General features: G+C 31.8%; 1 protein-coding gene across 1 annotated transcript in view; it reads right to left on the bottom strand.

Moving 5' to 3' along the window:
- Positions 1–19,541, bottom strand: part of for (cGMP-dependent protein kinase for) — a 47,514-nt gene that overhangs the window by 17,003 nt on the left and 10,970 nt on the right. The window contains exon 2 of the mRNA XM_018445019.1: positions 3,200–3,366. Within this exon, the coding sequence (XP_018300521.1) occupies positions 3,200–3,366 (167 nt within the window). The remainder of the gene's footprint in view (positions 1–3,199; positions 3,367–19,541) is intronic.

The following is a 19,541-nucleotide window of genomic DNA, read 5'->3' as shown; positions in this document are numbered from 1 at the left end:
CATATACTAATATTATTGCTTAAATTTAATACTTCATCTTTATGATGCATTTTGCAGTAATTTAACATATTTTTACAATCTGTATTGAATCTTTTAAAAATGTTCAATCAAATGAAAATTAGAGCTTTAAGACATTTAAATACGTGTTTCTTAAATTCATAATGCAAAGCAAATTTGTGTTAAATTTCTGAAACGTCATAAAAATGAAAGGACTAATAAAAAATTTCCATTTCATCATGACGTTAAACAATAATCACGATATACGTACGTATGTGAGCATATACGGAGAATGTTCGTTGTTAATTACGTAATTACAACGACACGGATGAGTGAAAATACTAATGATCAGATCAGTTGAGAAAGAGAGGGAAAAGCGACAAGTATTGCATTTTTACGTGAAAGTAAAATGCGGCACGTCATTCATTACGAAATGGCATCAGCGCGATACCTTTGTCCAACAGAAATCGAATTCCGGAAGAAAAAGAACTGCGTCGGAGCAGAGAGTAATTGTTTTTATATAAATTCATGTTGATATCAGATCGTTTCTATCGTAAGAATCACTTAACGTTCAATGTCATCTTAATAATTCAATGTCATCTAATTCGTATTGTGGAACGCATTTGAATATTTAAATCTAATACAATCAAAATCCGGAAGTTTCTATTATATAAAATTACAATACAATTAGATATTATTTCAGATATTAGATCAGAATCTAAATGGGAAATTTAATTCAGGCCTGAACATTCATCCAATGCTAAATGTAAATTAATGAATAAAATTAAAAACCTTTTTCACAAGTTTGATTAAGACCAGTATTCATGCAACAAAATTTTTCTTAGTTTTAAACATATCTATACATTTAATTATGTTACACAAAGAAAGATTTTGTTAAAATATCTAAAAATTTAAGTAAATATAGATCTAAAAATAATTTTGTTAGACTATCCAAATATTGTGTAGGAAACTCAAACATAATAAAACAATACTGCAAAAAGTTTAGATATTCTAGCAACCAATTTGAACATTCTATACAATTATTTTGATAGTCTAATAAAATTATTTTCAGATTTGTATCGAGTTAAATTTTTAGATATTTTAGCAAAATCATTCTTTACGTATATTTTTCCAAGAGATATATACAAGAGAAAACGGATTTCCAAAAAAAATTTCATAACAATTCTTTTTATATAGAAAGATTATATAGAAGGGCGTAAAATTTGTTTAAGTTATGATGAATATGTAATTTTACCAGTAATGACGCATTATTAATAAATAACTGACGTAAACAACTTTACTGTCAATAAAATTAACGATGATAAGTGCCTGTTTGATATGCGCGTAAATTACTCTTACAATTCTTATCCGTATATAGTAGTATGTTTAAGCTTATGAGTTACGTAATCACATATCTGTAGCAATCTCTTAAGCATTATGCATTTACGTAAATAGTAATAATTTCAGTACAGACGATACTTAAACAAATGTCGAACTAAAATAAATTTAACTGAATTTAATAAGCAATAGGAAAATATACTACACACATAAAAAATTAAATGAGAAACATCAATTTTTGTATTTTCGCTTCAAAAGTTGCAAAATCATTTCACGGAATGTAATTATATATATTTTTTTATAAATATATGGGGGATATTTACATAACCATTACGTTACTCGCATTCGTTGTTAATTGCTCAAGCATTACTTTACGCTCATCAACCGTCCAATAAGAAAATGATTGAGACTATCCTTGAAACTACTTCTGTTTTTCTTTGACTTTCGGATGTCTCATAACGAAATAACATAAAATAAATAAATATGGATCTTATTTTCACGTAATTGGAAAACTTACGCGAAACAAGTTTCTAAGTTTTATAGTTAGTATTAAAAGCAAAATATAATATATCAAATTAGTTTCGAAAAGTCATTTCACAATCTATATATTTATGTAAAATAAATTTACTTCTTATATTTTGAATTATCCTACATAAAAGTTCATCGAACTTGAACAGATAATTGCGAACGCTTCCTCATAAAGATAAACGAAGTTGAAAAATCACACAATGCCATTGCTCGATAGTTTAAGTGCACAATATTGATTTTTCTTTTTATATATGTAAGAAATATGCGTCAAGAAATCCAATTCTTTAGATAAGCATGCATTATATCATATGTAGTTATTATAAATTTCCTCATGCATTTTTGACAAAAGAATCTATTTTCCTCTATTTTGCATAGAGTCTATAAATCAAATTAAGATATCATGTTTTTAAAATATTTGCGCAAATGTTGAAGGTAGAAGGAATAAGGAGATTTGTAAACATCTCAAGGCAGAACAGGTAATCACTCCAGTTAATAACAATATAATCATTCTTCTTAGAAAGACCCGTTGCTTTTCCTGTTGATTCCATATTGTCAATTGTAATTATGCAGGAAAGAAATAAATGGTGAAAGTTTTTCCTGTGCAGAATATCCTGAACAAACGTAGTCGGAGAGCGGATAATAACAACAGATAACCAACAGGTGCGTTTGCATCGGTGTTCTCACAAAAAAAGCATCGCAATGTGCAAACAATATAAGAATAAAAATTGATCTGCAGGCGAAAGTTTTTTCTAAATATCATAGAATAATTTTTATTCTCGACACGTGTTTATTCTCGCGACGGTGGAGAAACGGTCACGTATGAGAGAAAATTGGCTCGTAAAAAGAAATTCCAATCAGTAGAGAAATCAAATGGATTACTATAATATACAGTTTCGAAATAGTTAATTAAATAAAATAAATAAATGTACCTTATAAATCTTTTTTTCACATAATTACAAATTTGCTTGGAACAAGTTTTTATATTTTATAGTTAACATTAAAAGCAAACGTGTATCAAGTTAGTTTTTAAAAGTCAATCCGTAATTTCCATTAAAATACGTATAAAATAAGTGTATTTCTTATATTTTGAACTATTCTAGGACATGAAAGTTTATCAAACAGTTCGAACAGATAAGCAAATACTTTGTTTTTATTCACTTTGTGCAGAACTGAAACTTTTCGCAAAAACAGTTAATATTTATTTTCTTTTTTCATCGTGTATATTGTAAATGATCTATTTGTTATTTAATTTGTCTTCCGGTAGCAATTCTCAAAACGCTTTACGGATTTTCCTGGAACTGTCACATTTCATAAAGATGAATAGCTATTTACTTACCTTCCATGACGAAGACAGTAGAGCCAACATCTCCTTCTTGTATAATTATCGAACCAGCTGGAAATGTAACAGGATACATGCAATCAACAATCTCCCGGATTTGCGTAAGTTCCAAATTTTTCATGAAGTCGTTGTCCAGTATGGCAGTCTTGATCAGCTCGCGAGATCTTGAAAAAAAAAAAAAAAAAGAAAATCGTTATTAAATTTCTCTCTCTCTTTCTTTCTTTCACTTCTTCTCTCAGTTATTCTCTTTTGTATGAAAAGAAATAATATTCCTATGGGAAATCGAAAGCATAAATATAAGTAACAAAAATGTAATATTAAATATATTTCAAAAATCTATTTCAGGAACAGATTTAATTGTAAGAGAAATTCTTAGGGTGGAAAAATCTAACGAAAGTATAATAATATAGCATTAAATAATTAATTATTTCAAAAAAATGGTTTCTTTGTAATGTCTAAAAAAGTAGGTATACGGATTTAAGAATAATTTTGTTGGATTATCAAAATAATTATGTAGGACAGTTAAGCACTAGAATGTCAAACCTTTTTGCTCATTATGCTTGAATTTCCTATACATAATTATTTTGATAGTTCAACAAAATTATTTTCAGATCTGTATCAAATCTACATTTTTAGATCTTTTAACGAAATTGTTTTTTGTGTAATCTCTAAAATGTAACACTAATATGATTTTGATGTACGAATATAAATCAGTATTATAAAGAATACAATGTATTGAAATTGATATCTTCGAATACTCTCGTAATTAAATTTTACTTGTAATCACAGAAAGAATCATTCAGAATCTGTGAAATTAACACATTCTGTTAATATAAAAAAAATAGTGACAGTTCTAATTACAGTTTATTTACAGTTATTATTTACAGTTCCTTATAAAAAAAAGAAGTTCCGCATTTTTATACTAAAAAACAAAAATTGAAGATATGGTGTGCTAATTTTGATTTTTTTCTAAAACTGCAGAACTTTTTTTTATTATTGTAAGCATCTGTAGAATTATGAAAAGTGCTACTGGAACTGTCATTATTTTTTTTATACATATAATAGAATGTGTCCATATAATTATGTTATATTAACTTCATAAATGGAATCATTCATGCGTAGTTACTGCTTTCAGTAAAATTAATTGAACGGTTCTTTTGGAGCAGAATCTAAATTAAATAAAGTCTTGACGAAATTATATGCTTTATTTAATTTCATCTTTATAAACTATATATAAATATGAAATATTTTATTTATGCTCAAATGAGCATACATGTTTACAGTAATCGTTTTCTGTATTAAATATGTCAAGATACAAATACCTATAAAATCAAGATCAACTGCTACCGCGATACCGCGATAGAATTTATATAAAATATAAATACAGTAATGAAAATGACAAAAAAGAGCGTGAACGCATTTCTCATCAAGAGAAATCGAAAGTTTGATGAATAAAATAAAAGTTATGCGACGTTCAAGGCATTTGCCGATCTACCTTTGCGGTTTGGTGAACTTCACCACCGGTTTCGTATCGCTTCTGAGAGGTTCCGCCGATATGGCTTGTCGCTTCAATCTCTGATTAGAATCAATGGCAGTAGACACCAGGTTCAGCTCGACAATCTGCCGGAACTTATCGATCTCATTTTGGAGGTAATGGATCGTAGCGTCGCGCTCCTCGAGCGCCTTTTCAAGTATTTCGACGATCTCGTCGCGACGTCGCAATGCCTCCGTACGTTCATACAGCAATCGCTTCAAATCTCGTATCGAATCCATTCCCTTTGCTCTTTACCGTGCAAAATTCACGAATGGCACTTTTCCTCCCCGTCAAACAATATCGCGCGCGATCCCGCGTGCCATACACTGCGAAAATGTCACGCTGCACTTTTATTATTCTTCAACGGACCTTTAAGTACAAGCGCAAGAACAAACGAGAAAGTGCATGAGTGTGAGCAAAACTGCGCATCAAACAAAGATCGTAAAAGTTCACTCACAAACGTATATATATCTGATGAGTTGATATTCCATCGAATCTTAAAAATGATAACAGAAGTGACGATATTTGTAATATTGATCTAGTTCTGCAATTTAATTAGCAATTTCCACTTCTTAATCTGAGATCGATTTTAAAATTTTGATACGATTGATAAAGGGCTTTGGCTTTTCTTAAACAAATTCTAGACCATCTATTTCACTTTAAAAAGAATTCTAACGATTAAGTTTAAAAAATAAAGATAGAAAATATAGGAATGCCAACTTTAAATACATACACATACTTTCGTCATAATAACGTTTCTATTTCAATCAAAAATTAATTTGAGTCGTTGAGTTTTCTATAAATCTCTAGAGATGTTACCTAGATCTCTTAAAAGAATGCAACATTAAAAAAAATTTATTCTAAGTAATAAAAAGTCTTAGACAATTTTTAATTTTAGAATTTAGACAATTTTTCCATGTTATATTTAATATAGATGTCATAAAAATCTTAATAGTTAAATAAAGAATCGAACGCAAAATTGAAGTTTCTGTCGAGCATCGAAGACACGATTCCAAAAGCTAGCAAGATATAATTATTGCCTCAGTAATAAGCCAAAGTTAGAAACACATCGGTTATATAAGACATTAGACACGGGCAAGTCTACATAAATAACATAACAAAAAGGATATTGTAGAAAACTTTCTGGGGAGAATAATGACTGCTAATATTATCTCGAGAAACAGGTCCGTACAATATAATTACATGTTGCTATGCACAAGATTACGAATTGCGCTTGTACTCAAGGCGCTTTACGATAATATGATTGTAATAAAACGTGCTTATAATAAAAGAATATTATAATGTATAAAAAGTTCTCTATATCTTAGATAATCCTTCGATAGTACGTTGTCAAGAATTCTCGGATGCTATATTTAACTAACACGTTTGTAATTTGGATTGAGACATGAAGGAAATATTTTAAGCACTTTCCGCATAAACATTTTCTTAAATACTTTATTATAATTACTCATATTGCTAATTTTATTACATAATCAGAGAACAAAATAAAACAGATATGCATATAGATAAAAATTAATTTTGTACGTTATTATATGAGTAAAGTAATAAAATCGCTGAAGATTGTACGGACATTTAACAATTAAATATTTTGTATCAGTTCACATGTTACACACCAATCGATTTAATAATGGAACGTATACCGAGAATTAATTATTAAAATTAATTATGACAGATAAAGCAATAAGAGTGGTTGGAGCAAATATTCACCACTCGTAATCCGCTTCAATCAAGGCAATCTATGTTTGTGACGTCCAAAAATGGCGAGTACTATTACATATTCGTCATGATTGTTTTTTTCCTTACTACATTATTATCAAAATATGCGGCGCACGAGCAAAGCTGGACTATCAAAACTTATCGATATTTTCTAACAAAAAATAAGATACGTAAACATAGATAATCCTGATTATTAAATACGTCAATAAGAAGAATCTCCGCCGATTCTTCTAGACTTTATTAAACGTTGCTCAATTTGGAGCAGACTGCCAGTACCTCGTTCAATCTGTCTTAATCAAGTCGTCGATCTACAGCATCGCACGACACTCAAAGAATGATCAGTAGGAACTCACTCGCGTGTCTCACGATCGCCAATTGAATTGAAAACTATGAATTTTTTTAAAATTGTATGATGTTGAATTGACACTAAAAAAACTTGCATTCAAGTAAAGAAAAAGAATCTGCTGTAAATACTGAAATCCTATAGACATCTCGATTAAACCAAAGATTTTTTAAATGTCCAATTACTCCAATTAGGTATCTAAACTTCACATTCACACTTTAAATCTTTCAATGGCATCACATGACGATTTCACGACGCAAAAACATTTCTATTGTACCACAAAAATGGATCGCGTTGTTGAGAAAAAGATAAAGAACTTACATCAACGAGTGCAATTAACTTTCTCGAGTTAAAGATTATTTTCTTTTATAGGATCCACAAACGTTAATTGAATCTTAGTTAACTTCAACCGTTGCTTATGGGTGTAATTTATAAAAAAATCAATTCTAACGGTATACCGCTGACCCCTGTTAGCGATTCAGACGCTTTGGCGTTAAACAGAAACCAATATATAACTTCACCGCGTTCAATTTTCCATTAGATAAGTGCGAGAAAGAAAAAAAAACACTCTTACGCCGAATATCGGATTTCCTTTTGCGAAAAATAAACGCGAAGATTATCGGTACGACATCGAAATTTAAACTTATCAAGATTAATATCAATTTCAATTACCCGATATTAGTACCGCGATCGGGTTTGAAACTTGTCGAATTGATTGATCGAATTGGCGATTTACGCGGATACGATTGCGCGTAAAATGGATCTGTCGAAAAGTCAGCCGCGGCCTGTTACTTCTCGAAGTGACACAATCGAACTGATGATTGGTAAGCGCAAAAAGACCACTAGGACCACGCGTTTACACGCACATAGTGCGTAACCGAAGAGGCAAGCCGCTCCGGGTTCGCGTGTTAGACGGGGCGGCAACGACTAACGATCGTGTAGTACGCGCACCAGCTATTTTTACGTTTTAATCGCGACTCTTGCGACTTCCTCCAAACACTCGTTCTCCCATCATGCACCCGTCATCATCACGTTCACGAGGCCGCTTCGACAGCCAATTAAAAAAAATAGCTTCTCCTTTCACCGATCATTTTGGTCCTCCGATCCGACCGCCCCTAGCCGATTACCGGTATGTATATGTACGTGCCGATCTATCCCACGAAATACGTGTGCTCGCGACTGTTGAACGCTGAACAATGGCGTAGGGGAAAATTGGGGTGTCAATCAAGGTTTAGAAAGTTCATCAGATATGTTATTTATGAGCGATTTGAAAATTAACTTCTACATGAGATCTGTAGATTTTATAACTCAATTCGTTTAACACAAACCCTTTAGCATTAACACTTAAATGCGATATTATGGGAACAACACACTTCGGTGTGTATGATATACCTAATTCGATTGCTTATAACTTTCATAAAAATAAATTGTAGAAAAATTTTTTTTCAATCGAAACACCTTAAGGAACACAAATTCCTGAACAAATGTATGCATTTTTATTAATAAAAAAGTTACAAATATTAGAAAAGCATTGGAAAAAGAAAGCTTTGGGTACATTATAAAGCTAAAAAAGAATTAAGAGTTAAGATAGTGATTTGCCTTATTGCTTTACATATAATCTACATATTATTTCCAAATAATCCATATCATCTTCATAGAACACTATAAATAAAAATATCAGATAAAGTAAACAAGTAAATGAGATTTCACTTTTTTTAGAAAAATGTAGAAGCTGTATTATATGTGTAAAAATGATCTCTGTTTTGATGAAAGCATATCCTGCCAGATAAATTTTTCCAAGACTCAAGTTAGCTTTGGAAAATAAAGCCAAGTATTTACTCGCTACGCCACTGATTGCGCGTGTACGCTTTGTCAGTCTACTCTTTGCGTTGGCGAATGCCTCGAGCGATTTATGCCTCGTATCCGATGCGCCCTACATACAAAACCGGCCTTTAGCCGGTTGCGGCCCTGACGGCTTCCTTGACTTTGGCACGTTGTAACCACCAAGAGAAAAGGAGTCTCTCTTTCTCTCTCTCACTTGCTGTGATACGAGAAAAAACGCTCAGGTAGCTCTATACACAGCACGTGTCCTCGCTGACTGACACGTTTCACCTATCGCTAATTTACAAACTACTTAACCTAGGTTTATTGTCAAAGATGCGAATAAATCTTGTATACTATAATGGAGTAGAACAGGTTATAGAATCGTTTCTTTAATGAGCTATTGTGATCATCGATCCCGTAAATATTGCGAATAAAACTAACTGACGATATATGTCGAGATGTATCATCGCAGAATTATAAAAATAGCATATAACGATTTTACGTAATCAATATGAATTCGCACCACGTGTCGTACAATGCGTCATGTGTAGTGTTATCGTACACGTTGAGCAACAAAAATTATATACGTATTTGATTAGCCGCAAACGTAGTAAAATATCAAAAGAAAAATATTGATGATGAATTATTGTCACTTTTGCTAGCCAGGAAATTATGTATTTTAGACGTTTAACAGAATATTTTATTTATCTATAAACATTTCATAGAAATTGTGCACGAATCGATATATTAATCAGAATAAAAGAAAAGTTGATCGAAACGTTTTAAAGAAATAACTGCTGTGCTCTGACAACATCTCGACTGTTAAAACTCTGCTGTTATCAAAACATTAAAACTAATTGCAGATTTTACTAGTTATCAATGAAAAGATTAATTTCAATATAAGCTCGTGTAATCAATTAAAACAGTGACAGATGCAAGTTCTTATATCATTCCTCATTAATATTTTAACAAAAACGCATCTGTATGTATAATTAATTGTAATTAATTATAATCAATTTGTAATTAGAAACACAATTTAATCTAGAAATCATAATGCAATGAAATAATTATAGGCTAAAAGTCTGCTTAGATTATCGTAACGTCATAAAACAAAAACAAATTTTACGTTCATAGAATTAATCGCGCGATAAATGTATTTCAAACGGTTGATTTAGTAAAGAATCATTAATATTGAACAGAATAGCATAAAAAAAATACAGTGCTATTTTATAAGACTCGATTTATTAAACAACGTAATTAGCCGAGACAGTGACAAGCGTGAATTATTAGTATCTTCAACGCATATTCCTTCACAAAGATATACGTGTGCGATTAAAAAGACCTTGCCTAGCTTTCGACAGCACATCTACAATCGACGAGGTGATGCATAATGCCCATTTCGCACGATGTATAATAGAGGAGCAATCTAAAAAAATAATAGTATGTTATACAAAAATCTAATTACTAAATTCTCAAATCTCGGAATAAAATACAATGTTCTTTTTCTTTGCAAAATTAAATCGGTATTCACAGTCCGTTTTTATTTTAAGACCGTCTTTATAATTAGTGTCTTAATAATCCTAATACGGCTCTCTGATTAGTTCATGACACCTTAAGACTGTCTTAAATATAAGAGAGTCTTAAGATCTGACTATGAATACTAGTCTCAAAAACGATATGAAAATTCGTCAGAGAATTTCTTTTCGAAAAATAGTACAGATCGCGTAAGAGAAGCTTAATCCTTCACGTACGAGAATCGAGCCCATTAACGGATATTTGAATTATTTAAGTCGCGTACATCGAATCCTCGAAAGCCTTCGCGCGATTCTATTTCGCAATCGTTATTCTATGTGTGTACACTGTCTATGCAAAATCTTTAGGTAGGACGATATCACATACAATCGGTACTCATATCACCATGCGAGATTCTACGATAGTAAGAGTGCTTCGTACGAGACATGTTTACTTACAACAAATAAGTGTCCTATATACTGTCCACCATTACGCATCTCTATAAATAAAATTATATTTTTTTACATATAAAAGAGATGATAAAGATAAACTTGTATTTTAAAATAGACGTACAAATAAAGTTTAAATATTCTTAGAATAAAACAAAAAATTGTATTAAACACATACAAATTATGTATATATGAATGTTTATAGATAAAAAATTTTACACGAATTTTGAAATATTCGATTATAGAAAAAGCGAAACGCGAAAAGCGATTTCGCTAAAATTTTTATAAAAATTTAAGTAGACCCAGATCTGAAAATAATTTTGTTGGATCATCAAAATAATTACATAGAAAACTGAAGCATGATAAATAACGGATGAATACGAATTGAGCGTCTTATATAATAATTTTAATGATTCCAATAAAATCATTTTCAGACCTGTATATCCAGCTAAATTTTTAGATATTTCAGTCTTTCTTTTCGGTAAAATTCTGAAATTCTTGTTGCATGTCGGAATTGATAGTGTTAGATAATAGTCCACGTGCGATAACATAGTAAGCGCATTTATAACATAAATAGATGCAAATTATACAATGGATAAAATTCCTCTACTGATAATAACTATACAAGCATAACACGAGAACAAAAGCACTGCTCCATATCGAGATACTATATGTATAAGTAATATTTACGCAGCATTTAACACACGCACATACACACACACACACACACACACACACACATATACATATATTTATTGAATGCGCATGTACGTGAATAGAATGTGCGTAGGATATGAATTACACTGTACCGGATGTAAGAAAGAGGTTTACGAAGGAATGCTGAGATCACATAAAGGAAACAGGTGCTAGATTGTAGCCGGTTCGTTAGCGTGATGTATAACAGCATGAAATACCATTATATGTAGCGTTTGGGCCATGGCTACCCTCAGATGCGAATTCTATGATGATCTCGCGGAATGCCAGACCAATCTCAATTGTTGGCAGTATCAACCGATGGTCTTATAGCCGGTTGAACGGCTCGCGTGAAATGCTCGGACTCAAAACGACCAGAAAGACGTTGACCAATTTACATCGTCGAACTCTCAAAAATATATCACGATATAAGATGTAAACTACAATTCTCTGAGGCGAGAATTTTTAAACCTTTGTATAATTATTTTACAAATCACGGCTATTAAATCCACTTTCTCTCACGCAAGGAATAAAATATCAAATGTTAATTTTAATATAATTATATATACAGATGTGGCCAAAAATATTAGGCACTTATATTTTTTATTCATCTGGAATTATTTTATCTGCATTTTTACCTGTTGGTTATTGGCATTATACACAAATTTAAAGGATTCTTGAAACAAAGGATAATTTATAGCAAATAATTTCTAAAACTTTAAATAATAATTAATAAGATGCCTAATATTTTTGGCCAAGGCTGTATATGTGTGTATATTTATATCAAAATTAAAATTTGGTATTTAAAAAAAATATATATATGTACATATAATTATACATATAAAAAAACAATAAACATTCTAGATTATAATTTACTCGATATTTCTCAAGTCATTTATTGGAAAAATTTCTCTTATAAGATATATTTATTATTACCAATTTTTTTCCAAACTCATTATAATGATTAAGAAGATACATCTGATCGCTTCAGTATAGCAAGTATACGTTTTGACGTATATTCCATCCTGACGAGTTCACACAAGAATCATAAACTTTCTAAACGTGAAAAAAGAAAAGACAGACTGTACCGATTTAAAATGCACAAAAACTGGTCACTTAAATCACGGTTTAAGCGTAACCGAAGTTGAAACCAATCGCGCGCCCGTCACATTCGTTCAGGAACAAGAGCAGCGGCAAGAGTTTTTTTTTAGCGTCGTCCGATTTCCGGATGTAACTCGAGGCGCGTTCAAAGCACGCGAGGATCGCGTCTGTAAATCAAGACTCAGACTGCACGTCAAATCACTCCGTTCACGCGTGGTTAAGCGCTATCAAATAAACTCATCGATAAGACGGGTCGAGTAACGAAAGCATCGGTTATTTTTGCAGCAGCGATGATACGCCGCTGATAACCGTAAATACATCACATTTACGCAAGGTCCAAGCTCATTGTCTGACTCAGAGTTCGATGCTCCCAAGAAGCTTAGAGTATCGATCTTTCGTGATCTGTCGGCGTTATTGCGACAGAGAAGTTCATCAGTGCAATTTATATACGCGTTTTATTTATTACGTTTTATTTTTAGTTATTGCACGTTTTATATCCGTATATATGTATTAAGGTAAATGTCCCAGTAGCTAGACATTTAAGCGTTAGGTTCTCATAAATAATACAATTTATAACGTTAAAAAGGTTTTTAATATAAATATTTGTATTCGTTTGAAAACTCAAAACTCCTTTAAGCAAGGAAAAATTATTTGAACCCACTTATAACAATTATTAATTAAAATATTTAAATAAATAATAGAATGCGTCAATGCACCAGTGGCCGGACAAGCCGGTCGGACACTGAGACATGATTGTCCGACTACAATTGGAAAATTAATATGCTGACGGAAAATAAGAATATAAATAGATGTTTGATGACAAAAGACAACTAATTCAAATTGATCTTTAAGGTAAAAAATGCATTTGAGATTAATATTAATATAAATAAATAAAGTTTTGTGTAACTGTCCGGACATAGGTATACTGTCCGATCCCAGTGACTGGACATATACCTATATCTGGACATAATCTATGTCCATTTACATAACACTTTATTTATTTAAGTTAATATTAGTCTGAAATACGCTTTTTAAAACGTAATATTATAATTTAATTGTAATCTTTAAATGCAATTAAATTATAATACTGTAATAAGAAAACCATTTGAGATTAATAATAATAAATTTTGTGTAAGTGTCCGGACGTAGGTACGGACACTGGAACGTTTACCTTATATGCGCATCTATTTCTTTTAGCTCCTTTTCTTAATTTTATTTCTCTAGGAAGAATGGATATTTTAAATAAATTAAAAAGAGCATTGTTCGATTTTTGAATATAAATTTAATTTTTTTTAAATATTTTTTTTAGGTATATTCATAAAGATATATTTTTAATTTGATACATCTTTAAGAAGGATATATAGTCTCTGCAAAAAATAAATGGAATCGGAAATTTAAGCTTTCCGTATAAAAATGAATGTTAACATTATATGAATTTATTCAATAAAGTCAATATTTATATTTATTAGTCAATATTTATATTAATAATACAATTTTATAGTTAAAATAAAAATTTTCTAATTTTTATTTTAATTATTTTTTTTTAAATGTATCTATTTTTACTGAAATAAATTTTTATCTAAATCATTTTCGAACTTTTTGTATTATTTTCAAATATTTTGGATTGTTTCCCGAAATAAAAAAATTGCTAAAAGGGATTTACTAAAAGGAATTGCTACAGGATTTTCCAACGATAACGAACTACTATTAGCAACGTGCAATTCAAAAGTGTGCTGACCTCACAGAAGAAACATGACAGCGATTGTTTACAAATTGATTTCGTATGAAAAAATGCATTAAAATGCTAAAGTAACTACTTTGAATGTTTATGAAAAAATTAAGCTGTATTGCAAAACTTTCGTAGCGACTATAAGTGTAATTTTTTCATAATTTTTTACTTTACTACATAATACGTATATTTTTTCCTGTATTCGGATAAGTATTGCAGCTACAAAAAATATGCATATACATAGTCTTGATTCCCAATGCAACAATGGTTTATTTTTGCTTTACAATTGTGAAGTATTCTAAGAGCGATACCATAATCTTTCTTGATAAATATGTATTTCTTACACTGAAAGGATAGTTTTGCTAAAGTATCTAAAATTTTAGTTACGTACAAATCTAAAAATAATTTTGTTGGATCAAAATAATTATGTAAGACGTTCAAACTGGTTGCTGGAATGTCAAAACATTTTACAGAATTATTCATCATGTTTAAGAGATATTCCCACAAAATTATTTTGATAATCCAACAAAAGTATTTTCAGATTTGTATCTCTAGCTAAATTTTTTAGTATTTCAGTTTAGTATTTCAGCAGCAAAATCGTTTATTATTTAAAGCAGGGATCCCCAAAGTGTGTCGCGAAAAATTTTAGAATGTCGAATTACATTTCATTATATTAAGCTGCTCCCTTTTACGACTTCGTACATAAAAATTGTAAAATTAACTTTTCAGCAATGATAGGCACTAAAACTAAATTACAAAATAAATTATAAATATCAAACTCTTTATGCCTGAAAATGACTCATATCGACATTATTAAGGTTGTTATAATAGATAACAGATATAGGAAACAAGTGCATTTTTCACACACACATATTATACATCTAAAAAATATATAATAATAAAGTGTATTTAATAAAAAATTAAAAAAGAAGAGCAATAAAATTAAATATAAATAAATAATTAATTCCCACCCCTCCATCATTTTTCCATATCCACTAGATGGATTGCGAAGTTTGCTATTCTGAAAAGTTTAGGAAATCTTGATCTTAGCCCTCTTCTTTATTCCTCCAAAGGAATACTTCGGAGACGTACCGACCGAGTCGCGATAGAAGGCGGCTGCATAAGGAACAGGTGGATCGGCAGCAGAAGAATCGAGCGGACGAAATGTCGTTCCGAGGAGGCGCCACCAGCCGAGATCGTGCATTCGCTCGTTCACGGAGGCGCTAATTCGCCCGCTCGTTTCTCGGCCGTTCGCTCGCTCGCTCGCTCGCCCTCGCGCGCGCCGCTCGACCGCTCAGCTTTTAAAATGTCGCCGATGGCCGTGACAGGATCTATTTTTAACCGCGCATCAAGATAAGCGCGCGGGAGGGATGGCGGGTAAAGAGCTGGGATGAAAAGAGGGAGGAAAGGAGAGAGAAAGAAGAGGAGGAAGGGAACGGGGAGGAGAAGGGAGAGGAGAATGCAAACTCGCACTGCGTCAGTAGCGTAACCCTACGACGATTCGACGGCGCTACGTAACACCTGTTTAATTTTAATACACTTTTTTTTTCCAGAACGGAAGATTTGAAAGGCATGTAAATTGTCGTTTCGCGTGCGAAACTAAATGCGCGACTATTAGACGCAATTCGCGCCATGAGCGTGAACCTGTACTATACACAGGCGTGGAAAAATATCATTCTATTGCTAAGAAACACGATTACTCAACTTACTTTCTTCCTTTTAAGTAACGGTTATCTTTGACAACGAATATTTTCTTGATAATAATCTTAAAATATATAATATATACTTATTACAAATTTTAGAAACACTCATTATTATATGTATTTAAAACAAGAATTTCTTTTCTTTTGAAGAATATTATGAAATTGATCGAAGAGGCTACTTTATATAATAAGCAAATCGAATATGTTTCAATTTAATTTTGATTAAAGTATTAAACTTACTAGATTCAGAATATAAATTTGATTCTTATGATGAACTTATGATAGATTTGCGGATATTTAAACTTTTGAAGTATTTGAAACGAATAACTATTACTTGCGTACAAAATGTATTTTTCTGTGTGTATTCACGGCCGTGTGCAACATTATTTCTTGGCACGTGATCTACATTACGAGGTGTTTATTCATTCCAAAAAGAACACGTGTTAAACTTGTCTTCAACAGTCTCCTGGATTTGCCCGAACTTCCTCTGACATAAAATGTGATATTTTTATCAGAATCTCAGTTAAACTATGTAAAAACCGTTGTAATAAAAAAAGGATAAATAAATAAATAAGTATATTATCCATAAAAATATATTCTTCTTTTAAAGTAGTCGTAATAAAAACTATTGCTTTAAAATATTATGGAAAGTAAAAAAATTTGTTTAATCGAGAAATATCTTAAATTTTACGACATCGCGATTTTGCGCAAAATGATTAATTGAAGGAGGAAAAGATCGAAGGTTCTAAACGAAAGTATAATGTTCAAGCATACATTCCGTACTGTATTTACACTCTATATTTGCCATTTAATGTTATTTACACAGAAAGAACAGTTTTGCTGAAGTATCTAAAAATTTAGCTAAATACAAATCCGAAGATAACTTTATTGGACTACAAAATAATTATGTAGGAAACTGGTTGCTAGAATGTCAAAACCCTTTAACATTCTTCATTATGCTTGAATATCCTACTCTCTAAATCTGAATCAGTGATAGTCACTAATTACCCAGTGGCATACTTGACACTAGATAATCAGTAAAGTTCAAAGAAGGAAGAATGTTTGAGCATTATATAATTAAAATACTGACATTTGTACGTTAATTTTAATCTTCTAATACCATATTCGTTGAATTTATGCACTAAAACAAGGTTAGTTAGATCACATAATAAAGATTAGATAGGTTAGGAATCTCACATTTCATTCACTGATTACCAATGGCATACTTGGCACTGATATCAGTGATTATCTACTGGTTCAGATTAAGAGAGTATGTTGATAGTCCACCAAAATTATTTTCAGATTTGTACCTGTCTAAATTTATAGATCCTTCAAATTTCTCAGCAAATTATTTTCATATTGCTTCTGTACTGGAAATAGATCATAGAAAAATTTACCGTAAACGTAAAGTAACTGCAGAGCAGTTTGTTTCTTACTCAACAAATTACACATCTAAGATATTATACATATTATGGCGCCCAGAAGTGCATCGTGCCCGTTACACCACTGATCGAGACCGACGAATTTGTCGTGCCAGAGGCACCATAGAAGAGAAAGAGAGTGAATCAAAGAAGTAATTATACGTGACGTCACCCGACTGGTTTCAACACCCGTCCGGAGTGCAACGAGTCGAGTCGAGCCTGAATAAAAGCAAGTGGACCAGAGGGCTTCTCCTACTCTCTCCGTTGCAATTATTACAGCGAAGATGCGTATGGAAGAAATGCGGCATCTCCTAATGTGCGCCGTCCGTTCGTGGCCGATGGCAGAAGACGAAAATAGAACCTCCCAAATTTTATGACCGGTAAAATTACTGGAGCGTCAGTGCCGATACAGTCTACGGCCACTTGAAGCGGTCTAATGGCCGCGTTAACCACCAATAATCCCGACAGCGAAGTAGGAAATTAAATCAGCCTTCTCTAATTATTAATCAGAGAACGTGGCGAGCTGTGCCGGACAACCGTCGAGTCACGTCGAGTCGAAACGTTTTGTTGCGCGTTGCACTTTTCTTTATCGAGAGATAATTAAGGCTTGTTGAACGTATGCATCAATAAATACGCTCGTATATTAATAAGTACATTTATATTTTTTTCTGTCATTGTACAGCCCCAGAAAGATTAGTTTTCAGTTTCCAGATTTGCTAGCTTAGAATTAGAAAATATAAGTTTGAAACTTTATATTTTTTAAGTGATCTTTAATGAATTAGCAGACAAAAATTAAGAATTTATTTATATAAAAATTATAGATTTATAATATAGATAAATTATACAAAAAAATTAGATTTAGATAAACAAATCGTTTGAGTGTTTTACAGATTATTAATATCTTTACGTGTTTAATATCCTTTAATTTATGCATTTATAGTAGCTGTATTACATATTTTTATAAATAAGATTAGATATTTTTCTATTATTTTGAAAATTAATTTGTGTATTTATAGGCTAAGTAAAATATTTTATTTATGATTTAATTAATTATAGATACTATGCGTTACATAGTGAATGCCATGCATATGCTACGTAATTACGTACGTTCAAAAAAACGATCACAGGAAACCGCAACCGTCGGTTTATTTGACAATCTTTCTTAAAATAGCGACTTAATAATCTCATTGAATAAATAGGTCATAAACACGATAATGCACATGCAAGAAAAAGAATAATATTATGATTAAAATAAAGCTGACACACAGAGCTAAAACTCAATGCATGAACATTAATATTATTTGAGGACTATAATAGCTGTCTAATTTTCCAAACAAAATTTAATATATAATAGAGATAGAGATTCGTTTTTCTTTAATTTTTAATTTAAACCTGAAAGTTGTAAGGGCCATGATACATAATAGGTACACAAAATAAAAGAAAAATTTCGAAATATTCAAAAAGCAGAAATGACGAAAACTTAAATGCAAAATAATTTATCTGATAATTGAAGACATCTCTTTCTGGTAAAAGACAGCTAACGAAACCCTCTACACAGGACACGTCTCACAATTATAGACCTCGTACATACGTCTCGGAATATTCCGCGGCCAAAGTTAAACGCATGTCTCCACATATTATAGAATAATGCGAGCTTCGACGAGGCGATCTCGGAATTTTTATATGGAAATTTCGACGCGGTAAAAGTATTCACGAACCGCGCGAACGAATCCCGCTAAGTCGTAACGAGGAGCTATTTTCAGGCCCATTGACATTATCGGCCACCTCAGGAGCAAGATCCAGCACGGCGCAGGCAAGGATAACGGCTGGGATAGGGACGAAGAGACGAGGCAGCAACCGCTATGCCTTTTTTTTTATTTTATTCGTGCGCCTGTGGGATATCGCGATGAATAATCGCCCGATCGTCATCCGCGATATTTCGATTATCTCGGTGGGAGATCAACCTGCGTGCAACCGTCTACACACGCGCGTATATACACGCAATGCGCCTGCATCGCGTAAGCTTATCTGCCAACCGTTTTGACGTTTTCTTATAATAGCAGGTTGACCGAGATCTCGCGTATATCGAATGAATCTTGTAACGTGAGCGTCGTAACGATTCCGCATTATTCCGCAAACACTAAATGTCAATGCGAGATTTTTATTTAAAACAATACAGGCTTACTTACCGAGGATACCTACGATTTAATTTTATCTTAAATAAATCTATGTCTCCTTTAAATACCACGTGAAATAAATTTTCGGTTGGACGTTGCCAAGATGAAATATAAAG

The sequence above is a fragment of the Mycetomoellerius zeteki genome, unplaced genomic scaffold, assembly GCF_001594055.1.
Source record: "Mycetomoellerius zeteki isolate Tzet28-1 unplaced genomic scaffold, Tzet1.0 scaffold155, whole genome shotgun sequence".
NCBI lineage: Eukaryota > Metazoa > Arthropoda > Insecta > Hymenoptera > Formicidae > Mycetomoellerius > Mycetomoellerius zeteki.
Note: the sequence above shows the minus strand (reverse complement) of the source record. Positions and strands in the feature narration are given on the sequence as shown.